The sequence below is a fragment of the Microchirus variegatus genome, assembly GCF_963457635.1.
Source record: "Microchirus variegatus genome assembly, chromosome: 3".
Lineage (NCBI taxonomy): Eukaryota > Metazoa > Chordata > Actinopteri > Pleuronectiformes > Soleidae > Microchirus > Microchirus variegatus.
In genome coordinates, this window is record NC_139804.1 from 23,702,823 (window position 1) to 23,717,897 (window position 15,075).

General features: G+C 41.4%; 1 protein-coding gene across 1 annotated transcript in view; it reads left to right on the forward strand.

Annotated features, from left to right (window-relative positions):
• The window catches only part of kirrel3b (kirre like nephrin family adhesion molecule 3b), a gene marked incomplete at both ends in the record, with an annotated part of 146,478 nt that overhangs the window by 96,601 nt on the left and 34,802 nt on the right, over positions 1-15,075 (forward strand). The window contains 2 exons of the mRNA XM_083886793.1: positions 5,907-6,064; positions 12,665-12,815. Coding sequence (XP_083742919.1) covers positions 5,907-6,064; positions 12,665-12,815 — 309 coding nt within the window. The remainder of the gene's footprint in view (positions 1-5,906; positions 6,065-12,664; positions 12,816-15,075) is intronic.

Consider the following 15,075-nt stretch of genomic DNA (forward strand, 5'->3'; position numbering starts at 1 on the left):
AGAATTCTTTATTTTTAACTGCACCCAACTGCGGCCCAACGCTGAAGTTGCTTCACTCACACACACATGGTACATTCACTCGCTCTTCACCCTCACCTTAACAACTAGATGTCTAACCGTAATAACCCTTAATAAAGCCTTAACGTAAACCTAAAACCAAGTGTAAACAAACAATTTAATGTGTGACAGAACGTGAGCATCAACCAAATTGTTGTCACTACCTGTGCTGTGTTTTTGGCTCACACAAAAAAACACACATACACACACACACACACAGCACAATTCAACTGGATGGCAAGCACTGATGTCAGCACCATCCCAGTCTATTAAGAGCAGCTTCTGTGGCTGCACATGACTGCGCTCTGAGCCATCACTGACAGCTCCAGGATCTCCCAAATCCTCATCTCATCTTCATCCTTCATTCTCTCTATTTTATTTTGCACCGTTCATTTGCTAGATCCTGACACAGATACTGTTTACGTTATACAGCACGGCCTTCAAATTTCTTGTTTTTTTCCCCACCATTTGATTAATTTACATCCTCTTTATTCCTGTATCTCACATCACGTCAAGCCCACATTCACAATCGTAGTTTATTTGTTACTTTCCTGCAAATCAATTCCCTGCTGTTTTTTTTTTCCTTCTTCTTTTTTTTTTTTAATGAGTAGAGGCCTACATTTTTACTGTCTGCCATTCTATTTGTGTTTGCCATCTGCTACTCTGTTTGTGAGAGTCAAATGATTTTGTGTGTTCATCTCACTTCCATTTTCATTCAGTAATTTTACGCCTCCACTTTCTCATGTCTTGTGCATGGCTTGCAAACAGATGTACAATGACAGCACTCGAAGACGTCCTGTGATATGGGCCAGCGAGCCACACGTCTCTTGTATTCACCTATGCCGCTTTTTCTATTCTTTTTCCCTGATCTATCTATCTATCACCAACTCTGCAAGCTGTCACAGTGGGGTGACAGATGGCCAATGCAAGTATTTTTGAAGAAGACAGGCAAGTCAGGAAGCTCATTGTTGTTCAGGCCACGTCCGCTGAAGCACAGCAATACAGAAGACACACATTGCCAGCATTCTCCAGCGTACTTGTCAGGAGCCCTTTCGCATTCATTTGCCTCCAAATGACTTTTTCTTCCTTTGCTCGTGTTCCTGGAAAGCTGGGGTGCTCACAGGATTTAATTTGTTGCCTTGGAGAGGTTTCCCCAAATAGTGGTTTGACCTGGAAAATCCAGCAGGTCCACCATCAGCAACACCATTTATGAGACTGAAGATCACTAATATCTCAGCCATTTTCAACAAATGTCAGCATCCCACATATGCTGAGTTTGTCGTGCAACAAGTTTACGTGCAAAGTCAATGCACAGACACGAGTATAGACAGCCAGGCCGCGACAATTGCGTCCATCACGGCATCGCTCGAGCTTAAAGTTTTCAACTTTGGCACAATGGCCAATAAGCAGTGAGATTCTCCAGATGACGTCACGTACTTGCCAGCAGCCAAACTTGGCTGAAAATGTCAGCATGTGTTGGTCCAGAACGCCATGCGGAGACGGACACAGTGTGGCGAGCTTTACCGCTTACTTCAGGAGTTCCGTATGGATGAGAACCGCTTCCAGCGATACTTCCACATGCAGCAGTTTCTTCTCTTTAGAAGTTTCATCAACAGAGTGCAACAATGTTTAGTCATGGTTGATTGTGAAAGGCAATTCCCGTTACTTCTGTCTTCTGTGCAACCTCTGGAATCTGTTAATTGGTGATGCAATGCATTAAGTAGATTGGGGAATGTAATGTTTAGTGTGTTTAGAATTACTCTGTAAAGTAAAAGGCTCCTTGATGATCTACAGGGTTCAGGGCGGTGACTTATTGGTGATCATGATCTTTGACTTGGATAAATTCACTGAAATGCATCTAAATGTCAGTGTCTCTGCTTATGCATGCTAATGTCATACGTCGATGCTTGCATGAGAGAATGCAAATTTGTCAAAGTGTTAAAAGGGATTACATTATTATCCCCAAGAAAAAAAACGTAGTGAGTGGAGCAGGGTGTGCAGTGAGTCAGCCCTGTAATTAAAGAAGAGCGATCAATCTGTACCACTGACCACACTACCTATGCCAAATCCATCGAATGGCTGCAGTAAAGAGCTAATTTAGAACCATTAGGGATTGCCGAGTTAGCAAACAGCCCAGTAATGATGATGGCTGATTCAAGTTCAAGGTTTGGCCTCTGTAAAACTGTCAGGCCTGCAGTCATATGGAGAGATCAGTAAAAGAATTCAGATGAAAAGGAAAAAACCTAAAAATCTATCAAAACTAATTTTTGCTCTTCATTGATTTGAATTACTTTGTATATTATGCTTCATTAAATCATTGAATCCTTGATGTGGGGGCTTCAATAATCTGCTTATATCAAGACCTGTCTTGCCACATGACTCTACTCATCTTGGGTCCATCTTATTTTCCTTTTGCCACCAAACTGCTGTGTTCTATCGTTTTAATCCCAGTGCACCCTTTGGGATTCCATCTTGAGTCATTCAGAAGTCATGGCCCATGTATCAAACTGGCACTGTTTGATTCAGCACCGCTCTGTCATCTTGTATAGCTAGATAGTTCAGTCCAGAGCTCCTCAGGTCAGAGTATGCAGCAGATTTTTCCAAGTCATCCATTATGGAAGACATCGATCTTGTTCATGTTGTCAATCACCCGTATTCTGAGGCATTCAGGAATAGTGGCAACAAGAATGTTTATATTTACCTTGGTTTTTTTGGCCTCTCTACTCCCTTGACCTCTTGACTTGGCTGGAGTAAAATCACAACAAGCCTTCCCATGTGTAGCTCCAAATTCTTTTCATGTTGCAGTGTCTTTTGAAAGTAAAAACTTAGGTAAGTTAACAAATTCACAGTCGTGGGTCAAAGTGCATCATTTGGTTTGTGGAGACGATGTTCAAGCCTGTCAAGTGTCTTTCACAAAGTTCAATGTTGAAACTGTGACAACACAATAAAAGACATAAAGGTCCAGTGGTATGGAGGCAAGGCGGTGGCAGCCAAGCATGTCGTTCTTCTCTTAGTCTGTTCACCATTCACTGTCAGTGTTCTGCTCGCAGGAAGCCCTCCAGAGGGATATGACCTGAAAGTGTAGTGGTGCAACATTTGGTCTGCCAGTGACCTCCTCTCTCCTGTGTAGCCTCAATATGCACAAAATGATAACCTCCCCTTTCAGTGTGCAGCTACATCCGTCATTGAAAAACATGTGGCTGAATAAAAGTAGACATCTGAGACTGTTAAAGGTCATACAGTGAATTACGGAAATAGCCTGCAAGGTTAAATTCGCATTTACTCGCGTAGCTGCGTGAACCCTCTAGCATGTAATTACACTTAAATATGTAAATGTGTGTAAAGAGCAACATTTCCTTAAAGGCAGAGTAAAAGGCCTATAATTTGTACTTTTGAAATAATTCTTAACACTTGTAAGGAATCATGGGGAAGTGAGTGAGTCCTATTAGCCACATATTGTCACACTTCCCTTCTAATTCTTGCCACAAAACATCTTCTTATGGGGGCCCAATTCCTTACATTTAGTAAATGCTTATGTCATGTGTGTGAGAGAGCACTGACAGCCGGTAACACTGGATCTTATAGCAAGCTTCACATATCCTTTAATGACAAATAGGATGTATTTTAGTGAACCCTGGCCAATACTGCTTTTCCCATGCTCCCTGTCTCATTTAGACACCATGCAGTAACTGGAGCTCTTCGTGACCTTGTTTCCAGTTGCCTTCTGAGTGTTCAGTTGTTTCTGAGATAAGCAAACTCTGTTGTCTGATCTGCAGTAGCGTTGACCTGAGATCCCTCTACCTCTCCTGGTCTTCTGCATGTTAATAAGGACCAGATGAAAGGGAGCATGCTGGAGTTAACACTGTATCCTAAACTCAAATCCAAAGTTATTTGGATGGTTGCAAACTTGACTTCACCAGTCCCACACTGGTGTGATTCATTTCTTATGCGCATGTGTAAATGTGTCATAATGATGCTTATGATGTTTGACAAATTGCACAAACAAACATTTTGTACTTTTCTTTAGTCAACATTTTTATGTAATAAAGGCATTAGTCATGACAGGAAATGACCAAAAATGCCACCCCCATGTGCTAATTACCCACAGCTCTTGAAGACTATAGACAAGCTCGACTGTGACAGATAACTGGAGTGCAATGTTTCTAAATGTCTGCCAACATTTACAACTGCAATCTGATTTTATAAGGCACAAAAATGAGATGTTTCCACACTAAAATAGACAGGGGTTACAGTATCACGCGAAATACCTCTTCATCTTAACAGCTTCACGGTGAATGCTCGTTGTCATTCCATTCCAGTCTCCCTGTTTTTACAACTCAACTCCCAAAGATTGTTTTGTTTTGTTTTGTTTGACACTTTTTTTCATGATTGATCGCAGTTAGCATGAACAACAAATACTGTGCACTTGCTGTGACAACAAGTTTGCTTATGCGTCACAAGAAATGTCACCCTCCGGCCTTGCTAGTTTTAATTTGCAGCTGCATCGGTGTGAAGTCTTTGATTTGCATAAGCACTAACTAGCATTAGTAGAGTGAAAAGTAAACACAGACAGACTGAAATTAAATTTAACAGTAATGCTGTATTATTTGCAGCATTATTTCTTCTGAATCCCTTGCGCACCAGGCAGGTCATTTTACTGAAGCATGTGAACAATGGGCACCGCCAATAACAATGACAAAATAAATATTCCAGAAAGAGGTAATAACAGAACATTTGATAATGTGATAAATAAATGTATGGCTAATAACACTGAAGCGGAGTTAAATAAATAGATAACATTCTCCGGAGAGGGCGCAACTGAGAGCGCTATATATGCACAGCTCTCTCATTTATGTCTCCCATAAAACAGCCCCCTTACACCTATTGTCATTAAACATACAAAACAGTGCCCTAAATTAAATCTTCTTTCTTTTCATTCGTCACAGAGCTTTCTGACAGCATAAATCTTACCCATAACAACCTTCCTTCCAATTATGATCCTTTTGCAGGGAAATATGGCAGCTGCCTGCAGCCTTTGATTTCATCTTGCCCCAGATCTGCATTGTAATGAGCACTCAGGTCAATCAATTATTTACTGCAGTTTCTTTAATAAAAAAAAAAAAAACAGATCCGCTCATGCAAGGACTTTGATCAATGCCATTTAGGCACGTATGGCATTGTTTTGATGATTTCTGTCATTCTGGAAGGAGAGTTGGAGGGGTTTTATACATTTATATGAGTACTGAGTGTGTAATGTGGAAGTCACAACAGCTCTGACGGATGGCAGAATTGATTTAGATATTCGTGCTATTTCTTGGACAATGTGTTTTGTAAGTCAAAACACACATCTGTTGCTGTGGAAATGTATATTTCACTGTGAACTTATACCCCTCACTTGACAAGTTACCATAATTGGCTCTGTTATTTTGCACAGAATTATCATTTGCACAGTAAACTTTTTGTTTGGCATCATACATTCACATATGAGCATTAACTGTATGTTGTGCTTTGGCAGCACAGCAGTCAGTCAAACTCTGAAATGCTGGCAGTTTCCTTTGTCTTTTGTATTTCTATATTTTCAGTTTCAGGAAAAACAACATAAGTCAAAAGTGATGCATGCAAAGACAACAATAGTGAAGGCATTCCTCACCGGAGTGCCCTCATTTTGCATTCAACAACGAAACAGCATGTTTCATATTGATTAAAAACTCAATTACATACACACTAATGGTCTAGGTTTAGAGTGAATTACACAGTCCATATTGATTTGCTGATACAAAATCTTCCATTCATTATCATATGTTTGTCATATGGCTAACACACTCCCTTTTATGTGTTTGTACCAATAGTTCCTCCCGAGGACCCAGTCATCAGTGGAGGGCCAGTGGTGAGTCTGAGGGCTGGTGATCCACTTAATCTGACATGCCATGCTAACAATGCCAAGCCTGCAGCCTCAATTATTTGGATCCGCAATGGAGAGGTCCTTAATGGGGCCATGTATTCTAAGGTAAGCATAGAGGTGTGTGTCATACCATGTTTGTAGACCAGCCGGGGACAGAATGTGTTTGATATAATGGGGGGGGGGGGCAGTTCTTTGTGGTAAGATGGTGAAATGATAAGTGACTCTTTAGATTTCCTTTCGGTGTTTCGATCTCTCAAAAAATCATAAGTGACGGTTTTATTTTCTGTGCGCACACACACACCTGTCTCACATCTTGGGTAAGGACAGCACACACCAGTGATTAGAATTCATCTCCTTACACTGTGTGTCTCAAGTGACCACTTGATCAATTCTCATTCACCGTCTATGCAAATAAAATACATCACTGCGGTTTGCAAAGACCAAAATACCTCATGTTTGGCAGAGGGACTGTGCAGGTCAGCGAATTGGGCATAGCGCCACAATTAAAAATAACTCCCTTTCTCTCTCTGCAATCATAGCAGGGACAGGACATTTGTACTCAACGAGGAGATTCTTCTTTTCAAATCCTTATTCAGTCAGGGGCTCTCTGTGTTGGGATTGCATGTTCTTTGTATGTGTCTGGGTTTTTTTATTTTGGTTTCCACACCCATAGTCCAAAGACGTGCAGCTTGGATTTAGGTTAAATGGAGAATCTAGTCATTTTCTCTGGCTCATCCAGCAACTCAGTAGGCTATAGATGAAATTGAAGGAAAAATGGAAAATCAGTTGCAGTGGCAGTCAATACTGATATTGACAAAACAAAAAAATGACAGGTGCAAAATATGTCTGATTCATTATGAAACTGTAGTAGGAGTATGGTATCTCTATGGTCATGTGTGGATTAGACACACTGTGAATTTGGTCCGAGTGATCTCATGCTGTATAGCCCCTTTTCTACTAGCGCGGCACGACACGTCTCGCCTCGGCACAACGCCGTTATTTTGTGTTTCCATTTGCGATAGTAGCTGGTACCTGGTACTTTTTTCAGCACCTTCAAAGTGAGCTGAGGCGAGGCATGATGTCTTCAGACTGCCGGCCACTGATTGGAGAGAGTGCCGTCATAGGAAGAGGCATGAGCAAAACGTCCGACACAAGAATCAAGCCAAACAATGCGGAACTGTAGATCAGCAAAAAAGACTTAACAATCCTTAAAACGTGGGAATCTGGTGTATTTAACGACAGCACTGCTGAAAGCCGGCAATCGCGAGTACAGTACAAATATTTTTTAATGAACTGATTCTAACGATTCAGTACACTGAAAAAAGCTGCTTTACACCTCACTAGTTTGTTTGTGTAAAACACGGCAGTTTCATGCCGCCATGCTGTGATGGCTCCGCCCACGTTGAGGAGGTGCTATAGTGTAATATATTTACAGTATATTACTATGAACTACACTGAAGCAACCAAACCATGTAGAGGCAACGCGACCCAAGGAGAGCTAGCACCACGTAGGGGAAACGCAACTTATGTCTCCTTTAGGTGCCCTCACACCTGTACTGTCCACTTTGAGATTTGATCACACTAGATGGATATGTATGACAGATCTGAACATGTCCGACGACAAATCATGATCCCTCTTTCCTCACTTTGTTTTCACAAAACACAATAATCACTGTTCATACCATCTTGGCATTGTGTGATACTCACGATTGACATTAGCCCTCGAGGCTAATCATGCAATCAACACTGTCATGTTCTATTTCCATTTATACAAAGGATGTAAATAACTGAGGCACTTTAGACGAGTAACACCTCCCCTGCTTTCCCTCACTCCCTGTGCTGCCTCATCCCATTATCGGCTTTTTTTCAAAGCGCAGATAAATGCCATTGATTAGACTGGGGTACAGCACCAGGCCGATTTGAATAAAGTGATTGCTAGAGGTGCCGCTTACTAATGGTGGGCGGAGAGCGCACTTCCTGCCTCCACTTCCTCTCAGAGCGGCAGCAGATGTGAGGACATTCTGTGCCGGTAGATGATGGATGCTTGCACTGAGCCCAAGTATGTCCCTCTTCCCTCTTATGTCTATTGCCAACCATTAAAGTGCTACGGGTTTGATTAAAAGGAGATGACTCTTTTTTTGGGTCCGAAGAGCAGTAGGGGGACATTTTGTAAGCATAATCATCTGCTCTGATGGTCTCCTTATATCTCGCACATGAAGAGGACTAATGTGAGCAGATGTGGTGCTGGATTCACAGAAATGACTTTCCTGATGGTGTTATATTTAATGATGACCCAAAGATAATTTCCTCAAAAACTTCATCTCCCTGACCTCTTAGAAAACTATTAACTGGACCAGTGATTAAAGAGAAAGAGTATGATTAAATCTATCGCTTATTAATAATGTGTGTTTGGTTTACCATATCAGACGGTCACTGATTTGATTCATTGCTGATCATTAGTGAAGGCAGCTTCAGAACTCCAGTATATTATGGGGGGCGTGGTGGGTGTAGACATAATTAAGGCTGTCTGAATATCATTCTCTTTCCTCCTCAAACTCTCAAATCCCATCTGCTCATTGGCTAGTTGTGGTTTGGGGGTTTGCTGATTTGTATTATATGAAAGATTTGCTCTGGAGTGGCGTTCTTATGACGAGTTTACTCAGGAGGGAAACTGAAAACAGAATGGAGCCCTGTCAAACCTCACCAAACTGCATTGTGGGTCCAGTACTTGGCTTTGGTACCTGGAACCACAGACATAAAGGACATCAGATCACGATCACTTTGGCAAAATTAGTAACTCTTGATACACAGTTACCCAGGACACTGGTTTGTTAACATCCAGTACTAAACGTTAAACCTGCACACCATCCATCACGAATGAGTTACGTTATTGTTATTACAGGTCACTACAAAACGTAGTTCGTTTTGTAGCCACAATAATTGTGGCAGATATCAAGTAGGAAGTCAGGTTACAAAAACAATTTCATTCGGAGGATTGGACATTGTGTTTCCATTACGGGGTGCACAGTTGGTGTTTGCGAGTGGGACCAGAGAAGTAAAAGAGAAGACAGGTGCATGTGAGAGCCGTGCTACTCACAGAAGTGAGGCAGAACAGTTTGTCAACAGCAGCACCTTCACCCAAAAGGTGAAAACATATGGAATCACACCATAGCAAGTGTATATGACTCTATTTTGGGCTGCACTGCTAGTCTACAGCTGTATACTGCACAGTTCTATCTCTTCACTATACTCCAGTCCCCAGCTTCACCATCACACACGTACACCTCTCTCTCTATCTGAGTGTGTGTGTGTGTGTGTGTTTCTCTTCCTCTCCCACTTCCAATGTTACAGTTACACAGTGGCTGTGGAAAAACACACACATTCTCAAACTCACTACAAATTTTGCACAGAGATGATAAATCTGAAGTAATTTATGTATGTAGTAATTTATTCATACTACTTCCACCTTAGAAAGCTCAGCAGGATAAGATTATATCTAATGCATGATTGACCATATAGTTTCCACTATTGCACATGTGAATTATAATAATTAATGCAAGATGGATGGGAAGCTGAGTCCAGGGCAGCGTGACAAGCACATCTGTCTGTAGGGATCTGTCTGTCTCATCCTTAAGCCCAGGACCTTGTCAGTGCAGAATACATCCACATGCATAGTAACATTGACTGGTAAGTTAATAAGTAAGTAAGTAGGTTTCCAATGGCTTTAAATATTTCTGCTCCAAACTGAAATTATCAGCAATGTCAAGGTTTTAAGGTCCTAATTTGGATCTGAGTTTTCTGTTATTGAGTATTTGCTGATACTATCTGGTACTTATCCTAAATATTTATTCAAACAGCCTGTGTTTGTGGCTCATTGGAACGACTCAGATGTCAATACACATTTTGCGCATTTAGCTTTTCATGTACACCCCAACAACAACTGAAAGTCACGGTTCAGAAAATAAATTACTGTGATGAATGAAAGTTCAGTCGGATCAAGTTTACCATGGAGAAATGTGAATTACTAAAAAAGAACATGTCAGCGCTGTTTGATTTGTTGATTCGAATGGAGCAGTGTCGAGCCTCGCAAGATTTGCTGCACAATATGATTGTACAATTGTGATTCACAGTGGCAGTGTTTCTCTCACAAATTATCTTTGACAAGTAGCTATGTGCACAGAGCACACAAACCACACATCAGCCAGGTTTAATTATTGAGAGCTGATATGACAAACCACTAACATTTAGTTTCAGCAGAAACAGAAACCGTCTGAGCTTTCAGCCAAAAGCTAAGTTAGCTGTTGCTGTATTTACTTGACAGACACCAAACCTGGAGACAACTGAAGGAGGACTGGACGCGTTACAGCCGCGGCGCGTCAGCTGCGCGGTCGCCGTTGCCAATCATCTCCATTCTAATCAATATGAGCACCAGACGCGCTGCAGCGCGTTCAGCATCGTCCCAGAAGTGACTCGCCGCGTCGCAGCACTATCGATAGGTAGCAGTTCTATTTTTGCCGTTGTCGTTGCTGAGTCGCGCCAAGCTCAACAGAGCAGATTGCACCAGACAGGAAGTCCGACACAGACTTAAAGTAAAACACTTCCGCCCCCCTTTCAAAATAAAACACAATACGCAGGTCATATAGCCTATCGCAACTTCACATCAACATTACGTCGTGACCGGTGCTGCCAGGTCAACAGCCAATTAATCAGAGCGTCTCTGAGAGTCATAATGTACCACGACAGACTGATTGTTGAAGTGGAGAAACATAAAATCATTTATGACACCAGATCAACAGTTCTTCCACGTCGGAGAATGAAAAGAAGCTGTGTTGTTGTTGTTTCCTTTACACACACAGTCTATTGCGGGAACTTGCGTCCGTTCAGGATTATCGCGCGTTCTTCCAGTGAATACCGCTGGTTCCAAAGGCACCGCTGCGCTGCCGTAACGTGCCCAGTGGGGATTGACGCCGGGCAGACGACGAAGCAAAACCGCGCCGCTGACGTGCCGCGGCTGCAACGCGTCCAGTGGAAATCGGCCTTAACGGTTCCTGCTAATCCTTGAAAACATGTGATCAGTTTGCTGAGTGCAAAAGTGCTGCTTCATTTCCCCTCTTGAGATCAGAAATCATATGATGCAGCTTTAAACATACATGAAAAAAGCTTCTTCTAAAAGTCGGTATTGTTACTTTTGCCATTCATGTCTTCACATGGCCTCCAGGCAGTGATATGGAAATTTATCAGTTTGTAATTTGGCATGGTGTTGAATTTAATGCAGCAGCCAGCTAACCGCCTTATCTAAGATTAATGACTTCAGACAGGTCCAGAGCGATGAGGGAAACAATCCTGACTGTGTCAGAAAAAGGATATTACATTGACATATCCTGTGCCTGACAGCTAATGTGTTCTGCTTTAGAAGTGGCTCAGGCACAGCTACGAATTTCATAACAAGGTTCTTCATTTACAATTGGACTTCATCTACAATTTCCTCGTACTGAAATATCCTCGTTAATACCCCAGTCAGTGACGTAAAAATCATGCTTTTGAGAATATAAATGTGCTTAAGCAAGAAGGAAGGCACACAGGTGATATTTTTATTTAATAAAAAACCCTTGCATTAAAATACAGAAAGGAGGAAATGATCACCGCTGGGTTATCATTCCGCTCTGATTTTAGCTGATGATTAATGGATAGTGATTAACATTGGTTACATTCAAGATGTACTTGATAAACCTTTGCTCTGTCTTTCTTTTCATGAAATAGTTTCATATTTAAATATTTTACACAGTGAGTAGAATAGAAGTTGAGAAAAGCTGTCTTAAAGACCAAAGTGTGTAGACCTTGAAGTGGAAGTTTCTGTAAAGTGTTCAAGTTTTAAGTTGAAAACCTTGAAGCAATACATTTATATGGCAACTCCACAGTTTGGTTTTTATGTGAAAAAAACTATTTGTACTTTACTAAAACAAGGTTTCCTGGTCTTCACAAACTCTGATCAACAGTGAGCCTACTTTAAAGAGATGGCAGAGAAATGCATCTTGACTTTGTAGTTGACCACACTGTGCCCCATTGCCCACACAATTTGTTCTGGTCAGTGACTTCGTTCTATCCCGCACTGGTTAACATAGACTCCAAGAGCCCTCCCCTGAGCATTTTGAGGAGAGCGAGAGCTACTGAGCGCTACCAACCGATTCCAGATGGCTTCCACAATATAGGGCTCAGAGGATGAGCACTGAAAAGAAGATTGATTTCCTTTGTGCAGTATGACAAGCCATGCACTGGAGCACAGCTCTCCAGGCACACAAAAAAAGGCTCAAAAAACATATTTCTATTTTCTCTTTATTTTTCATATCATTCAATTTTGCAATCAGATTGGACTTCTCTGAGGGTTTGTCTCTGGTCTCCCAAGGGACAACATGTGTGCATTATCAAATTTGCAGCTTTTATTTTTTCTTCCACTTTTGTTTTATCAGTTTTACACCTTTGCCATCAAAGCTTATCTTGCGTATTACTTGTTCCAGGCTCTGTTCTGCTGAGAATCCCAACTTGGATTTAAACTATTGATCTTACAGTGTCCATAATTCTTGGTAATACAATATTGTTTATTACCCAGAATATTTGAAAATCTATGCTTTCAGCACAGAAGAATCTGCAGTCCAGACTTCAAACGTTGCATCTACATAACTTCGCATCCTTCCTCTCTCTTTGTAGACTTTGTTGCGGGATGGTAGAAGGGAAAGCACAGTGAGCACGCTCTACCTATCACCTTCCAACATCGAGACAGGGCAGCACATCACCTGTAAGGCCTCCAATAAGGCAGTTCCCAATGGCAAGGAGACCAGCGTCACAATTGACATCCAACGTGAGTAAACCACATTCTCCTCTCTGTCTGTATTTATTGCTGGTTCTGTTTTCTTTTTCTGTGTTTCTTTGAAGATCTGTTGCTTTTTTTGAATTTTCTTTGTTAATGATCAGTGCAGATGGGACAGGGTGGGGTCTCTGCATGACATGCCTTACTCAATATATGGTATTTCTCAAGTGCACAAGCGTAAAAGTGTCAGACAGGCACAGATGACAAACACTAAACACAGGATTCATTTTAGGCTCTGATGGATATTTAAAATTGGTTTCCATTCGCCTTTCACACCATGTTGGTGGGTGGATGGAGTGGTGATGCATTGCCTTTTTGTTCGCCTTAATGAAATATCAAAGATGTCCATCCAAAATGAATGGGACTGTCTTTTTTTTTTTTTTTTTTTAGTCCAGCTACCTGCTTTATGTGGCACTCTGCTCACTGTCTCCACCTCTTTTATTTCTGTGCTCATCCCATCAATCTTTTTGATGAGCGCATGCACAATTCCTCTCTAATATAGACAAAGTAAGCCCAGCGTGTAAAACACATTCTGCCTCAATTGTCAGGGAATCTTTTTTCGATCAAGACGCATTCACAGTAAGGGAAGGGCTTTGAACAAAGGGATTTTGCATCACTCACAGCCCCTTCAACACCATTAAGTATGACTAATAAAGCAGAAAATGCTATTTAGAGAGCCATTATGACTGACGGCCCCATTCTTTTCATTATGTACACCACAAGAGGCAAGCATGGCAAGAATGGGCACAGCACGAACAGGCCAACTCAAGCGCGGGAGTAAAAATGATTAACAGTTGTTAGTGTTTGCAACCCTAGCAGTTTGTCCCTGTTGTCTTTTTGTCCTAGAGTCAGAGAGGGATATGTGCCTACATGCTAACTGATTTGTCACAGTGTATAATGATGTGGCTGTGATACATTCTCACCATCATAGTGTCATCCTTTCTCGATTTAACCGAGAAAAGAAATGAACGCAAAAGATTCCTAATTAGCATTCCAAAATGTTGTCTATTCATAATTAAAGCTCCTGGAAAAAAAACATTTGCACTGAGAGATCAAAACTGTCGAGACTCCCACAAGGCTGAGCTTCTGATTTTTCTACCCACTTTCTTACCTCCATATCGCCTACCTAGAGTTGACAGGTGAATTGTTCAGCACAGTTAACAGAGTTTCTGCAAAGATCCACCTTTAAATTAAGCTGTTTCAAAATTGTGTAATTGAACTTTGATTCATTTGTGTCGGTATCAGTTAGGCTAATTCCACTGCTGTCTAATTTGACTTCATTATATCCGCTGTAAAGACAGGGACTTGCGTATTATTTTTGTCAATATGTATTTTAATTGCAATGATGTTGTATGAATTTTGCTTTGTAAACACGTGCACAAAGCTCACTTCCCAAGTCTATTTTTGTTGCAACACCTTGATGAAGTGATAACATTTAATTTACAACAATTTAGTGAATAGAGCATGGAATGATGGTGAAGGCAAACACCTGTAAACTGTTGACTAGTGAATAACACCCAGTCTGAAAGCAGGTGTTGAATAAATAGAACACTTGGGAGTCGCTGCAGATGACGCTTGATCCTCCCATGTCTTGAAGGATCAGACACTAAATACATTAGGTCTACATAAATGTGGCCTGTGATATTGCTCCACAGAGGTCAGTGCAGGAGTCCAGCTTTGGTAAATATTGATAGGAAGCAGCTGTTTTACTGGTGCAGCGGAAAACACAAAGACAAAATTCAGGGGCCAAATAGATGCATATGAAAGCCATACTGAACCAAATCAGACTAGACAATTTAGTTGGTCCCAAATGGAAATTATACTCAAACCACAAGAGCAGTTGAAAATTCTTGTTACTGATGATGGAAAGACAAATGAACCATCAATGTATGTTAATCTAGTATATTCTCACATGAAAACAATGCTTGAGTTATTAGTACAATACTAGTTTATACTCTTGCCAGAGGTGTACTGGCAGTAGTACTGAAATATTCTAGTCAAGAATATGTACCACTATTTTTATAACATTTTTACTTAAAGGTGAAGTAAGTAGTTTATAGTGCCATCTAGAGGAGAGGCTGAAATTTACAACAAAGAACTGCTCCTCTGCTCACCCCCTCCCTTCCCTGAGCGCTACGGTATCCTCAGCCGGTCAAATGTCGTCCTCGTCGTCTTTCTCCGTGTCAGCTGATGAGGTTCGTGAGGCGAGGGAGAGGGCGAGCTACCGCGGCCGTAGCAGACAAGCGGAGAG